At 42.5% G+C, this 15,737-nt stretch overlaps 2 protein-coding genes across 3 annotated transcripts in view; both read right to left on the bottom strand.

Annotated features, from left to right (window-relative positions):
• The window catches only part of LOC129847313 (cation channel sperm-associated auxiliary subunit beta-like), a 45,927-nt gene extending 39,097 nt beyond the window's left edge, over nucleotides 1-6,830 (bottom strand). Inside the window, exons 1-2 of the mRNA XM_055915071.1 lie at nucleotides 6,483-6,830; nucleotides 4,400-4,457 (exon numbers count right to left, since the gene is read on the bottom strand). Of these exons, the coding sequence (XP_055771046.1) occupies nucleotides 4,400-4,457; nucleotides 6,483-6,503 (79 nt within the window). The 5' untranslated portion in view covers nucleotides 6,504-6,830. The remainder of the gene's footprint in view (nucleotides 1-4,399; nucleotides 4,458-6,482) is intronic.
• A 658-nt stretch (nucleotides 6,831-7,488) lies between these two features.
• LOC129847310 (eukaryotic translation initiation factor 2 subunit 1-like) lies at nucleotides 7,489-15,699 on the bottom strand. 2 transcript variants are annotated; one of them, XM_055915068.1, is made up of 3 exons: nucleotides 12,783-15,699; nucleotides 8,837-8,980; nucleotides 7,489-8,556 (listed from the first exon to the last, which is right to left on the bottom strand). In XM_055915068.1, exons 2-3 carry the CDS (start codon nucleotides 8,948-8,950, stop codon nucleotides 8,431-8,433), a joined length of 240 nt encoding a protein of 79 aa, XP_055771043.1. In that variant the 5' UTR covers nucleotides 8,951-8,980; nucleotides 12,783-15,699; the 3' UTR covers nucleotides 7,489-8,430. The 2 variants fall into 2 exon arrangements, with proteins under 2 accessions (XP_055771043.1, XP_055771044.1); XM_055915069.1 differs by lacking the exon at nucleotides 12,783-15,699 and adding an exon at nucleotides 11,339-11,427.
• Between the last annotated feature and the right edge of the window lie 38 nt (nucleotides 15,700-15,737).

The following is a 15,737-nucleotide window of genomic DNA, read 5'->3' on the forward strand; positions in this document are numbered from 1 at the left end:
TTATATGCGATACCTGTTTTTGCTTTGTCATTATGGGGTATTGTGTGTAGATTAACGAGGGGGGAAAAAAATTTAATCAATTTTAGAACAAGGCTGTAACTTAACAAAATGTTGAAAAAGTCAAGGGTTCTGAATACTTTCCGAATGCACAGTACGTACATTGTACATACTGTACATTTTAAGAAGGACTACCACATAAGTACTGTGGTTGGTTTGTATTACCTTACAAGGTAAATGTAAGTATATTGGCAGGTGAGGGTCTACTTGGGGTGAGTGGGTCCTCCAAGAGACTGAAATGGGATGAGTGGAAGACCCAAGCACACCTCAGAGAAGTGTCTGATGCCCTCCCAATCACCCCATCCCAATCCCCTGGATATAGTCCCTCTCCATTATCGCCAATATCCACCATTAAATTGCAGTTAAAATGACAAACGAGGAATAATACAACTTTGACTTCCTTTCCTATCTGTCCAGATCTCTTATTAATTTTACAATGGATTTACAAGTCATAATAAAATGAAGAAAAAACCCCATCCCAAACCAAATCCATCTCTCTGCACCACCCCCTCCCTGCTCTCCCCCATTTAACCCTACCCAAGTCAAGCTTATCCCCACCTCCCAACCTTACCCCCCCAAGCCAAGCTTGTTCCCCCTCCCATCCTTAACCCCCCCAAGCCAAGCATTTCACCACCTACCCTCCTTCTCTTACCCAGCCAGGCCAAATTTATCCCAACCTCCACCTCCCCTGTCCCCTTTTCTCAAACACACCCACACCCCTCTACACATCCATTCTCTTTCATTCACACACAACATATACTCCATGCCCCCGCACACCCATTCTCTCCTGCCCTCCTACACATATTCATCCTCCCTCCCTCTCCCCTTCATATGCACAGACACATACCCACCCATACACTCTCTCTCTCTCTCACACACACACACACACACACACACACACACACACACACACACACACACACACACACAGACACACACACACACACACACACACACACATTTGAGTTATTGACTTACACTACCGGTCAAAAGTTTTAGAACACCTACTCATTTTTTACATTGTACAATAATAGTGAAGACATCAAAACTATGAAATAACACATGGAATCATGTAGTAACCAAAAGAGTGTTAAACAAATCAATATATATTATATATTTGAGATTCTTCAAATAGCCACACTTTGACTTGATTACAGCTTTGCACACTCTTGGCATTCTCTCAACCAGCTTCACCTGGAATGCTTTTCCAACAGCCTTGAAGGAGTTCCCACATATGCTGAGCACTTGTTGGCTGCTTTTCCTTCACACTAATGTGTGAAGACATTTCACTGGAGCTAATGTAGAAGGAAAAGCTGTGTACATTTGCAAATACTGTGCCAAATCATATGTGAAGAACTTACAGCCAGAAGTTCGAAAGGACTGCCTGCTTGATTTGAATGTAACAAAGAATGTAACAAAGATGCAGAATCATCTGGCCAAGTGCATAAAGTTACCCCAGCGCTCAAAACAAGCAACCTCTGACAAAAGTCCCTCTACTTCGATTCGCCATTTAAATGATGTATCAGACAGACACCTTATCAATAGTAACAGCTCATGGTCCTCCTGGAAGCAGAAGTTTTTTTGACTCAATGGAGGAACGTAGCTGAGCTGTGTATGCAACTGGTTCACCTCTGAAGCTCACTGGCAATGTGTATTGAAAGAGATTTCTGAATGTTCTTTGCCCAGCATACACCCCTCCAGCCAGACATGCTTTACTCATTTGCTGGATACAGAGTTCAACAGAGTTCAAGTGAAGGTCAAGCAAATCATAGAGAAAGCAGACTGTATTGCAACCATCTCTGATGGGTGGTTGAATGTTCGTGGGCAAGGAATAATTAATGACATAATCTCCACCTCTCAACCAGTTTTCTACAAGAACAGACACAAGGGACAACAGACATTGCAGATGAGCTGAAGGCAGTCATCAATGACCTTGGACCACAGAAGGTATTTGCACTGCTGACAGACAATGCTGCGAACATGAAGGCTGCTTGGTCTAAAATGGAGAAGTCCTACCCTCACATCACACCCATTGGCTGTGCTGCTCATGCATTGAATCTGCTCCTCAAGGACAGCATGGCACTGAAAACAATGGATACACTCTACAAGAGAGCCAAGGAAATGGTTAGGTATGTGAAGGGTCATCAAGTTATAGCAGCAATCTACCTCGCCAAGCAAAGTGAGAAGAATAAGAGCACCACATTGAAGCTGCCCAGCAACACCCGTTGGGGTGGTGTAGTCATCATGTTTGCCAGTCTCCTGGAGGGGAAGGAGTCTATCCAAGAAATAAATGGCCAAATCAGTCTGCCGATATGGACAGCCCCATCAAGAGGATCCTCCTGGATGATGTATTTTGGGAGAGAGTGGTAAGCAGCCTGAAACTCCTGAAACCTATTGCAGTAGCCATTGCACGTATTGGGGGAGACAGTGCCATCCTGTCTGATGTTCAGACTCTGCTTGCAGATGTAAGATAATACATCCATACTGCCCTGCCCACTTCACTGTTGCTCCAAGCAGAGGAAACTGCAGTTCTGAAATACATTAAATAGCGTGAAGACTTCTGCCTGAATCCCATACACGCCGCAGTGCACATGTTGAACCCCAAGTATGCTGGCAAGAGTATCCTGTCTGGTGCAGAGATCAACAAGGCCTATGGTGTCATCATTGCCGTGTCTCGCCACCTTGGCCTGGATGAGGGCAAGGTTCTAGGTAGTCTGGCGAAGTACACTTCCAAGCAGGGGCTTTGGGATGGAGATGCAATATGGCAGTCGTGCCAACATATCTCATCAGCCACCTGGTGGAAGGGACTTTGTGGATCTGAGGTTCTTTCCCCTGTTGCCTCCATCATCCTCCAAATCCCACCAACATCAGCCACCTCAGAGCACAACTGGTCCTTGTTTGGGAACACACACACCAAAGCACGCAACAGGCTGGCCAATACAAGGGTTGAAAAATTGGTGGCCATCCGGGTAAATTTGCGACTTTTTGAGCCTGACAACGAGCCATCCTCAACAAGGTTGGAAAGTGACAGTGAAGATGAGGCCTCAGAGTCTGATGTTCAAGAGGTGGACATTAAGGAGGTCCAGGGAGAAGACATGGACGGCTGAGAGGAAGACAATCAAAGATTTAGTTTCTAGACTATCCTTTTACGTATGTTGAAAACGTTTTTGGGAGATGCGATGCATCATTGGGATTATTCAATATTCCCTTTATTTTGTTGTTCAGTGAAATCATCCCATGCGAAGTCAACTCATTTAATTAAAGTTCAACTAACTATTGATTTAATAATTTGCAATTATGTCTACTTATGATAAGGTAAAAGATTAATGTTTGTCTTCATATGATTTGGTAAATATATCCAATGCAAAAAACACTAAATAGTAGTAATATTAATTTGCATATATTTGCATTAATTCCCATATATTCCAACAGAAAGTTTTCACCTCTGAATATTCCCCAAAATGTGAAACCCTAATCCCCATAGCAGGATGATGCCACCACTATGCTTCCCGGTAGGGATGATGTTAGACAGGTGATGAGCTGTGTCTCATTTTCTCCAGACGTAGCGATTTGCATTCAAGTCGAAGAGTTCAGGAACCGGGATTCGTCAAACCAGTCAATGTTTTTCCACTCCTCAATTGTCCAGTGTTGGTGATTGTGTGCCCACTGGAGCAGCTTCTTCTGTTTTTTAGTAGATATGAGTAGAACACGGTATAGTCTGCTACAATACCCCATCAGTGACAAGGACAGACGAATTGTGTGTTCCGGGATGTTGTCTGCACACCACTGTTATACTTTGTCATTATTTGCCGGTTTGTGGCCCGCCTGTTAGCTTGCACGATTCTTGCCATTCTCCTTTGACCTCTCTTCAATGAGCTGTTTTTGCCCACAGAACGGCCCAGCTCATGGAAAATGTATGTGTTTATGCAACAAATGTTGTGCAACGTATCGCATCAATTCGTTCTCTAATCAAACCAAAGTGTTTCAAATAAACCTTTCATTGCTGTATTGTATCGGAGCACATCCCTAAGGGACCAAATACATAAAGTGCTTTCATTTCTAAAGGGTAAACATATGTATGACATTTTTATTTTATTTAAAGGTGACATTATTTACTGTCTCTTCATATGATCCCGAATCCAAAATGCCGGAGTATACCATAGAGCAAAATTAAACATTTTGGCCTCACTGTCCAAATAAATACTAAGCACACACCATGCCTGGTAAAACATGGACTTATCCCCTCCCCTTATTTTGAGGGCTGAGGACATCTGACAAACTTTTATTTTGGAGTGTCCATTTAAAACTAGCTACTTTCTTTGACACAATTTGATCAGCTTACCTGATATGGTGGTTCCAAACTGGATCCCGACAAACAAAATTATAATGATCTGGGTCACCTACACAAAAGATTAGGAAATGTCATTTGTGTCATTCATTATTAGTTAGCTACAGAACGAAATGTGTTTTCACATGCCAAAATCTAGGTTTAGGACACATTGGGAGTCTGTACCTACACAGAGGGCTTCCTTTAGCCAGTAATAACAGGCGTTCGTCCGATAATTTAAAAAAAAGACAATAAATAAAATTGAATTACAATTGTCCAGGAGAAGAAAAAATCAAATTTCTAATTTTGCCTATTAGCTTTTTAGCCTATTCATTGATGGATTCACCAGTCTACGTACATACATTTGACTGATCATGCTTAATTTGCATAATTTTGTGGAATTAAATTGGTGCATGTGTACACTATATTCCTTATGTATTGTAATGAAACAGCAGGGAGCAGGTCTCGAACCCTCGACCTCCTAGCCCGAGGTCCGGCGCGCTATCGACTGTGCCGCAAAAGCATGCTCGAGCGGCAGAGTCGATTTCCGCGCTTATAAACACAGGGTCGTTACACTACTCCCTCCTTTCAAAGAGCGCGTCCTCGCGCTAGCTTGCGACTTTACGTCTTACAGGAACGCGCTCACCGGCCAAGCACACGCACTGTCGTGGATGCGAGGTCCGATCACTTCCGACACCAATGTAATGAAACAGCAGGGAGCAGGTCTCGAACCCTCGACCTCCTAGCCCGAGGTCCGGCGCGCTATCGACTGTGCCGCAAAAGCATGCTCGAGCGGCAGAGTCGATTTCCGCGCTTATAAACCCAGGGTCGTTACACTACTCCCTCCTTTCAAAGAGCGCGTCCTCGCGCTAGCTTGCGACTTTACGTCTTACAGGAACGCGCTCACCGGCCAAGCACACGCACTGTCGTGGATGCGAGGTCCGATCCCACTTCTGACACCAATGTAATGAAACAGCAGGGAGCAGGTCTCGAACCCTCGACCTCCTAGCCCGAGGTCCGGCGCGCTATCGACTGTGCCGCAAAAGCATGCTCGAGCGGCAGAGTCGATTTCCGCACTTATAAACACAGGGTCGTTACACTATCTTTTTTTTTTATCACACACATACAGAGCCATTGAGTGGAAAATATGTCAGACTCTGCAAGAGCTACTGCTGCAGCATCTTGCTGTGCTTTCAAGACAACTGGGAACTCAGAAAAATATGAGGTCATTTCAGGTCGTAAAGTCAGTGCTCTACAGGCCCCAGTTGGATGACGTTCAAAAACATTTTTCCCAGGCAGGCTTCATCAACGCGTCAAACATCACTTTGCAACGAGCTGGAGGCTCATTTTTAAAAACATTTATTTTGAACATGTATCATGTATTTTGAAAACATACTTAACTGTTTAAAACCAGAACGTTTTAATACATTTTATGAGGCATGTTTTACCTTGCTTCAGATTAGCCTATTACATCTCCTCTTTCTACATTTCTAACGGATATTTTCATCTGTCACATGAAACCGTTTGACTGTGCAGTGCCCTCTCGACAATGGTGTTTTCCCGCCAATTGCATTATGGAACGAACATTCCTGCGTAGCCTACTTACTGCCCTGTGTGCATTACTGCGCTTATAATCTTAAGAAATAATAGTTTATCAAAGCTAAGCTAAATGTTCTGATCTGTTGCATCAGACTCATTGCTTTTTAACGTCTTTGTTTTATGTAGCCTAGGCCTTCTGGCCTACTGGTTGAATTTGGGATCTATCTTCCCACAAATGTCCAGACTCTGGAATAGACGATCTTTCTCGACAAACTGACCAATAGAATAGGTAGACTAAACTTTTCTACTATAGTAGATTCACATAGGATAGTGATTTTGCTGTTCATTAACTCACTCATTTTGTTGGCTGAGGAAAAGTAAATGTCGACAGTTATTCTAACATGTTCAAAGTGCACATCAGATTTTTTAAAGATTTGGCCGCATTTTCCTAACATAAACCCTGCTACACAGACTCGGGATGTTGTGTCCCAAACTAACGTTAAGCAAGCAAAAATCAAACCGCTATTCAAGTTAACTACGTAGCTAGCACGATATTTACCTTGATTGAATTCATCTTCATAGTGTGGTATACTATGCTGTTACTAAGCAGTGATGTAGTACACAGTGTTACGTTACTACACCTAATAGGAAATGCACATGCGCACTAGTGTGCCCGGGAACTGTAGAACACGCGACGTTTTGACTAAACGAAAACTAACTGTACTCCCGTCTCCTGCCTGGTCATTTCTCCACAACACAAATATTACACATAGTTTATCGCCCTACAGAGCTAGCAATTTTGCAGAGTCGTATATATATTTTGCGACACTAGATGATTGACTAGTAAGCCTTCACGGTTGTTACTAGCTACCGACTGCTAACACGGAATTCTGGGATTTGTAGTGCAGACAAACTACAACCAGAGATAATAGCAAAATAGAATAATGAGCCAGATTCAGTTTCTACAGGAAGCTCAGGGACCGGCAGTGGTAATTTACTTATCGATTAAAAATGTAATCTCAATACAGTTTTCTGTTCCCAAAACTAGAATATGTTACGAACAGAGTAGATTAAGTTATGTAGACTTAACCTTTTTAGAAACTTTGGTAAAAGTGCGTTATTTAAATGCGCATTTCAGAGTAAGCGTTCCATAACGGAAAAACGCAAATGTATTCAAAAACGCCCCAATAGAATCTCACTATCTCGTGCTTGTCCTGCCGAATATGATTAATTTGCTTATTTTGTGAATGGGTGGAGGAAGGTCACCTAGCTGTTAGTGTTGGACTAGTAACCCAGCCGACAAGGTTGATTTGCCCTTGAGCAAGGCACTTAACCTTAATTTGCTCCAGGTGTGCTGTACTGCCATGGCAGACCCTATAAAGCACCACATTTCACTGTACATATCCTGTGCACGTGACAACAATTAAACATCTTTATTTAAAATCTTTGATAAAGGCTAGAGTACCCACATGGACCTTTCTCCAACAGCTTCTGCTATAACTGCATCCCACATTTAATTTAAGTGCATGTTTCACTTTCAATCACTTCTAACCTGATAACACATATTTACTTTTCTATTTGTTTAATGTAATGTTAAGAATGTAGTCCTGACAAAATAGAAATATATCCAGAATGCACCCTAAGTTATAAAGATCTGTGTGAGTTGGTTAGGTGAGCATTATACTCTTTCTCTTCCGCCCGACATTTCACTTGAACCATATTGAGCAGGAAAACAACAAGAACGCCATTGTCCTTTCACGGAGTTGGGGAGATAGTCAAAACCACTTTCAAAAGTACTCATTCCTAAAATATGTCCTTGCTATATATAAAACACTTGTCTTATTATATTCTCAGAATATATCTAAACCCCTACTCACTCTAGCCTGGTCCTATACTGCACGTGTCACAAAGAGTTGGTTAAAGAACATTCAGCACGGGACCAGGCTACCACCCCACTAACCCAAGCCTTGTCCCATTTTGTATTATATGTGCTGTAGCCAACTCTTCCACACAGAGAGGAGTTGGCTACAGCACAAAAAGGCTAATCCTACCCCAACCCACCCGTTCTTATGCAATTCAAACAGCTAGGGTTCAGTGATCATATTCAGTTGTTATTGTGTCCATTGGTATAATCACAGAGGCCTTTCCCAGCCCTGTTTGGCAGTATGACAGTCAGTGCCTGTAGCCATCTCTCTATCAGTCTCCCTGAGAGGGTCCCTGCTACTGATCCAAAGGGTTCAGTTGGAGACGTTCTAGAATGCTTGATTTGATATGAAGTTCGTCATCTCATCAGACAAGGCCTGTATTCATGAAATATCTCAAAATAGGAGTTCTGATCTAGGATAAGTTTAGCCTTTTAGATCATTATGCTTAAGATTACATATGGGGGGGTGGGCTGATCCTAGACCAGCACTCCTACTCTGAGATGCTTTATGAATACATGCTCTGGACTGCATATGTATAATTGGTCTCGTCGTCGTATCCAATCCCTCAGTTCTTCATCTAGTTTAGTCCTCTGCCTTGGCCTCCATCTCTCCATCCTCGTCATCTCCGTCCACCTCAGCGTTCTCTCTCTCCAGTTGCTCCAGCTGGCGCGCCAGCTCTGTCTCATCTATGTCGGTCACAACCTTCGCCTGGAGGGGAGGAAAACATATAAGACATTAACACATGGACATTGAAAGCGCAATGTCCTGAACATTGTTGCTGTTTTTAATACTGTTTTAATGTGAGATCTCTGGCGAGTAACACTTCCAAAGCATGTATTACATATGGCAGGAGTTACAATTTTCTGTTTTACATAAAACTTCTACCACCCCACCTTGGACTTTCCATTGTCCCCCTCTTCCTAGTGTATTAAAATACAGCAAACATATGATTTTATGTAAATTGTGACAATAAAGTTATTGTACTGACCTCCATCTGGATGTTAAACACTCCTCGCTTCTCCTCAATCTTCTCTTTGATGGCAGCCATGGCCTGGTTGAGGACAGAGAGACCCTCTGTGCGCTCCAGTGTGGTGGTGGTCATGACGTAGCGTGGCGGCGCTATCAGATTAATCTGTCAGAGACCCAAAGAGACACAATGTTGTGATGCATATAGCCTTTTCCCTGACACAGATCTTGGACTAAAAGTCACTTTCAGTGGATGCTTTTGTCTTTTTTAATAAAAAAATGTATGTATATACAGTACAAGTCAAGAGTTTGGACACACCTACTCATTCAAGGGTTTTTCTTTATTTTTAACATTTTCTACGATTTAGAATAATAGTGAAGATATCAAAACTATGAAATAACCAATATGGAATCAGCTAACCAAAAAATATATTTTATATTTGAGACTCTTCAAAGTAGCCATCCTTTGCCTTGATGACAGCTTCGCACACCATTGGCATTCTCTCAACCAGCTTCATGAGGTTGTCACCTGGAATGCATTTCAATTAACAGGTGTGCCTTGTTAAAAGTTAATTTGTGCAATTTCTTTCCTTCTTAATGTGTTGTGACAAGGTAGGGGTGGTATACAGAAGACAGCACTATTTGGTAAAAGACCAAGTCCATATTATGGCAAGAACACCTCAAATAAGCAATGAGAAACGACAGTCCATCATTACTTTCAGACATGAAGTTCAGTCAATGCGGAAAATTTCAAGAACTTTGAAAGTTTCTTTAAGTGCAGCCGCAAAAACCATCAAGCGCTATGAAACTATCTCTCATGAGGACCGCCACAGGAATGTCCCAGAGTTACCTCTGCTGCAGAGGATAAATTCATTAGAGTTACCAGCCTCAGAAATTGCAGCCCAAATAAATGCTTCACAGAGTTCAAGTAACAGACATCTCAACATCAACTGTTCAGAGGAGACTGTCTGAATCAGGCCTTCATGGTCGAAGTGCTGCAAAGAATCCACTACTAAAGGACATCAATAAGAAGAAGAGACTTGTTTGGGCCAAGAAACACAAGCAATCGACATTAGACCAGTGGAAATCTGTGCTTTGGTCTGATGAGTCCAAATTCGAGATTTTTGGTTCCAACCGCAGTGTCTTTGTAAGACGCAGAGTAGGTGAACGGATGATCTCCACATGTGTGGTTTCCACCGTGAAGCATGGAGGAGTACAGGGTCTGAATACTTATGTAAATGTGATATTATAGTTGTTGTTTTTTAAATATACATTTGCTAAAATGTCTAAAAACCTGTTTTTGCTTTTTCATTATGGGGTATTGTGTGTAGATTAGAAGCCTATCAGAAGCTTCTAAAGTCCTGACATCATTTTCTGGAATTGTCCAAGCTGTTTAAAGGCACAGTCAACTTAGTGTATGTAAACTTCTGACCCACTGGAATTGTGATACAGTGAATTATAAGTGAAATAATCTGTCTGTAAACAATTGTTGGAAAAAGTACTTGTGTCATGCACAAAGTAGATTTCCTAACCGTCTTGCCAAAACTACAGTTTGTTAACAAGAAATTTGTGGAGTGGTTGAAAAAGCGAGTTTTAATGACTCCAACATAAGTGTACGTAAACTTCAATCACCTTCAAATGTATATAGTGCATTCGGAAAGTATTCAGACTCTGACGTTTTACACATTTTGTTACGTTACAGCCTTATTCTATAATGGATTAAATTCCTTTTTTTCCTCTTAATCTACACACAATACCCCATAATGACAAAGCGAAAACAGGTTTTTAGTTATTTGTGCAAATGTACAGTAAAACGTGTTTACATAAGTATTCAGACCCTTTGCAATGAGACTCGAAATTGAGCTCCGGTGCATCCTGCTTCCATTGGTCATTCTTGAGATGTTTGTACAACTTGATTGGAGTCCACCTTATGGAAAATTCAATTGATTGGACATTATTTGGAAAGGCACACACCTGTCTATATAAGGTCCCACAGTTGACAGTGCATGTCAGAGCAAAAACCAAGCCATGAGGTCGAAGAAATTGTCCGTAGAGCTCCGAGACAGGATTGTGTCGAGGCACAGATCTGGGGAAGGGTACCAAAACATTTATGCAGCATTGATGGTCCCCAAGAACACAGTGGCCTCCACCAGAAGTTTGGAACCACTAAGACTCTTCTTAGAGCTGTCCGCCCGGCTAAACTGAGCAATCGGGGGAGAAGGGCCTTAGTCAGGGAGGTGACCAAGAACCCAATGGTCACTCTGACAGAGCTCCAAAGTTCCTCTGTGGAGATGGGAGAACTTTCCAGAAGGACAACCATCTCTGCAGCACTCCACCAATCAGGCCTTTATGGTAGAGTGGCCAGACAGAAGCCACTCCTAAGTAAAAGGCAATTCACAGCCAGCTTGCCAAAAGGCACCTAAAGGACTCTCAGACCATGAGAAACAAGATTCTCTGGTCTGATGAAACCAAGATTAAACTTTTTGGCACAAATGTCACATCTGGAGGAAACCTGACACCATACCTACGGTGAAGCATGGTCGTGGCAGCGTCATGCTGTGGGGATGTTTTTCAGTGGCAGGGACTGGGAGAGTAGTCAGAATCGAGGGAAAGCTGAATGGAGTAAAGTACAGAGAGATCCTTGATGAAAACCTGCTCCAGAGTGCTCAGGACCTCAGACTGGGGCGAAGGTTCACCTTCCAACATTTTTTTTATTTATTTATTTATTTAACCTTTATTTAACCAGGTAGGCAAATTGAGAACACGTTCTCATTTACAATTGCGACCTGGCCAAGATAAAGCAAAGCAGTTCGACACATACAACAACACATAGTTACACATGGAGTAAAAACAAACATATAATACAGTGAAAAAGATTAAAAAATAAGTCTATATACAATGTGAGCAAGTGAGGTGAGATAAGGGAGGTGAAGGCAAACAGATATATGTATAAATAAATAAAAATATAAAAAGGCCATGGAGGCGAAGTGAGTACAACACAGCAAGTAAAATAAAAACAAAAAAAAACACTGGAATGGTTGGTTTGCATTGGAAGAAAGTGCAAAGTAGAGACAGAAATAATGGGGTGCAAAGGAGCAAAATAAATTAATAAATAAATACAGTAGGTAAAGAGGTAGTTGTTTGGGCTAAATTGTAGATGGGTTATGTACAGGTGCAGTAATCTATGAGCTGCTCTGACAGCTGGTGCTTAAAGCTAGTGAGGGAGATAGGTGTTTCCAGTTTCAGAGATTTTTGTAGTTCGTTCCAGTCATTGGCAGCAGAGAACTGGAAGGAGAGGCGTCCAAAGGAAGAATTGGTTTTGGGGGTGACTAGAGAGATATACCTGCTGGAGCGCGTGCTACGGGTAGGTGCTGCTATGGTGACCAGCGAGCTGAGATAAGGGGGGACTTTACCTAGCAGGGTCTTGTAGATGACATGACAACGACCCTAAGCACACAGCCAAGACAAAGCAGGGGTGGCTTCGAGCTTGAACCCGATCGAACATTGGTCACATACACATGGTTAGCATATGTTAATGCAAGTGTAGCGAAATTATTGTGCTTCTAGATCCGACCGTGCAGTAATATCTAACATGTAATCTAACAATTTCACAACAACTACCTGGTACACACAAGTGTAAAGGAATGAATAAGAATATGTAAATATAAATATATGGATGAGTGATGGCTGAACGGCATAGGCAAGACGTAGATGGTATCAAGTACAGTATATACATATGAGTTGAGTAATGTAGGGTGTATAAACATTATATAAAGTGGCATTGTTTAAAGTGACTAGTGATACATTTATTACATCCAATTTTGTATTATTAAAGTGGCTAGAGATTTGAGTCAGTATGTTGGCAGCAGCCACTCAATGTTAGTGATGGCTGTTTAACAGTCTGATGGCCTTGAGATAGAATCTGTTTTTCAGTCTCTCGGTCCCAGCTTTGATGCACCTGTACTGACCTTGCCTTTTGGATGATAGCTGGGTGAACAGGCAGTGGCTCGGGTGGTTGTTGTCCTTGATGATCTTTTTGGCCTTCCTGTGACATCAGGTGGTGTAGGTGTCCTGGAGGGCAGGTGTTTTGCCCCCGGTGATGTGTTGTGCAGACCTCACTACCCTATGGAGAGCCTTACGGTTGTGGGCAGAGCAGTTGCCATACCAGGCGGTGATACAGCCCGACAGGATGCTCTTGATTATGCATCTGTAAAAGTTTGTGTTTTTGGTGACAAGTCAAATTTCTTCAGCCTCCTGAGGTTGAAGAGGCGCTGCTGCGCTATCTTCACAACGCTGTCTGTGTGGGTGGACCGTTTCAGTTTGTCCGTGATGTGTATGCCGAGGAACTTAAAACTTTCCACCTTCTCCACTACTGTCCCGTCGATGTGGATGGGGGTGCTCCCTCTGCTGATCCCTGAAATCCAGGATCATCTCCTTTGTTTTGTTGACGTTGAGTGCGAGGTTATTTTCCTGACACCACACCTGACACCACACATTTCGAGGGCCCTCACCTGCTCCCTGTAGGCTGTCTTGTCGTTGTTGGTAATCAAGCCTACCACTGTAGTGTCGTCTGCAAACTTGATGATTGAGTTGGAGGCGTGCATGGCCACGCAGTCATGGGTGAACAGAGAGTACAGGAGAGGGCTGAGAAGTGTGCAGTGTGATTGCGTCGTCTGTGGACCTATTGGGGCGGTAAGCAAATTGGAGTGGGTCTAGGGTGTCAGGTAGAGTGGAGGTGATATGATTCTTGAATAGTCTAGGGATGCAGCCTTGCGAGGTTAAACACGTTTAAATGTTTTACTCACGTTGGCTGCAGTGAAGGAGAGCCCCCAGGTTTTGGTAGCGGGCCGTGTCAGTGTCACTGTATTGTCCTCAAAGTGAGCAAAGAAGTTGTTCAGTTTGTCTGGGAGCAAGACGTTAGTGTCCGCGACGGGGCTGGTTTTCTTTTTGTAATCCGTGATTGACTGTAGACCCTGCACATACGTCTCATGTCTGAACCGTTGAATTGGGACTCTACTTTGTCTCTATACTGACGCTTAGCTTGTTTGATTGCCTTGCGGAGGGAATAGCTACACTGTTTGTATTCGGTCATGTTTCTGGTCGCCTTGCCATGATTAAAAGCAGTGGTTCGCTGTTTCTGGTTGGGGAAGGTTTTAATAGTCACCGTGGGTACAACATGCTACTCTAACTTATGCGTCTCGGAAGTTAGAGTAGCAATGATCCAGAATTTTGCCATGGCGGGTTGCGCATTCGATATGCTGATAAAATTTAGGGAGCCTTGTTTCAGATTAACCTTGTTAAAATCCACAGCTACAATAAATGCAGCCTCAGGATATGTGGTTTCCAGTTTACATAGAGTCCAATAAAGTTATTTCAGGACCGTTGAGGTGTCTGCTTGGGGGGATATACACGGCTGTGATTATAATCGAAGAGAATTCTCTTGGTAGATAATGCGGTCGGCATTTGATTGTAAGGAAGTCTAGGTGGGGCGGCAGGGGCGCCTAGTGGTTAGAGTGTTGGACTAGTAACCGGAAGGTTGCAAGTTCAAATCCCCGAGCTGACAAGGTACAAATCTGTCGTTCTGCTCCTGAACAAGGCAGTTAACCCACTAGTTCCTAGGCTGTCATTGAAAATAAGAATTTGTTCTTAACTGACTTGCCTAGTTAAATAAAGGTATAAAAATATATATATATACTGTATGTAACTACACTGTATAGCTGTATAGCCTCATAACATGGATAAAACAATGTGCGTCCAAAAATGGATGTAGCACCTACCCCTTTTTTTAATTTTTTATTCTATCAAATGTGTGCGAGTTTGAGCATGTGTCCATTAGACCTATGGATTCTAATGTACTTGTCCTCTTGCTCAGTTGTGCACCGGGGCCTCCCACTCCTCTTTCTATTCTGGTTAGAGACAGTTTGCGCTGTTCTGTGAAGAGAGTAGTATAGAGCGTTGTACTAGATCTTCAGTTTCTTGGCAATTTCTCGCATGGAATAGCCTTCATTTCTCAGAACAAGAATAGACTGCCGAGTTTCAGAAGAAAGTTCTTTGTTTCTGGCCATTTTTCTGGCCATTTTTCTGGTGGGCTGGGTGCAGTGCGCGCTAACCAAGGGGGCCAGGTGCACGGTGTTTCCTCCGACACATTGGTGCGGCTGGCTTCCGGGTTGGAGGCGCGCTGTGTTAAAGAAGCAGTGCGGCTTGGTTGGGTTGTGCTTCGGAGGACGCATGGCTTTCGACCTTCGTCTCTCCCGAGCCCGTACGGGAGTTGTAGCGATGAGACATGATAGTAATTACTAGCGATTGGATACCACGAAAATTGGGGAGAAAAGGGGATAAAAAAATAATAAAAAAAAAAAAAAAATGAAATAAATAAATAAATTGTCTTTGTTATAGGACTGTAATTTGTTGCAATGCTTTTTTGTCATTTTATTGGCAATGACATGTGACTTGGATCATTACCGTCATTGAGTGTCCTCCCAAATGTGAGTAAAATTTTGTCATCTGTTTAATGGGGTGATTGTAGTCTAGTCGGGTGGGAGTGGCTACTATTTTGATAACAGGTAAAACAAAAACAACTGGATCGCCAACCCTTAGCTTCGTCCAGCAACTACGCATTTGTATTAACATTTATTTGATCAATTCTGACTTTTACAGGTTAATATAAACGTAGTTTATAGCCTATCCTGGAAATGTGAGTCCTATCTATCCTCTCTGTTTGTTTTGGTACCCAGTGCCTGAAAAACAATGAACATGTGCTTTTAATGTATCATAATACATCTGCGATATTTAGATAGTCAAATTGAATTTAGAAATTGAATGGGATATTGCGCTCACTTGTCAATAAACTTGTGGACTGTTTAGTTCTATCCAACAAAGACTTGATAAACCCGAATCAGAACGTATATTGTGACGCAATAAGA

Source organism: Salvelinus fontinalis, unplaced genomic scaffold (assembly GCF_029448725.1).
Source record: "Salvelinus fontinalis isolate EN_2023a unplaced genomic scaffold, ASM2944872v1 scaffold_0770, whole genome shotgun sequence".
Taxonomy (NCBI): Eukaryota; Metazoa; Chordata; class Actinopteri; order Salmoniformes; family Salmonidae; genus Salvelinus; species Salvelinus fontinalis.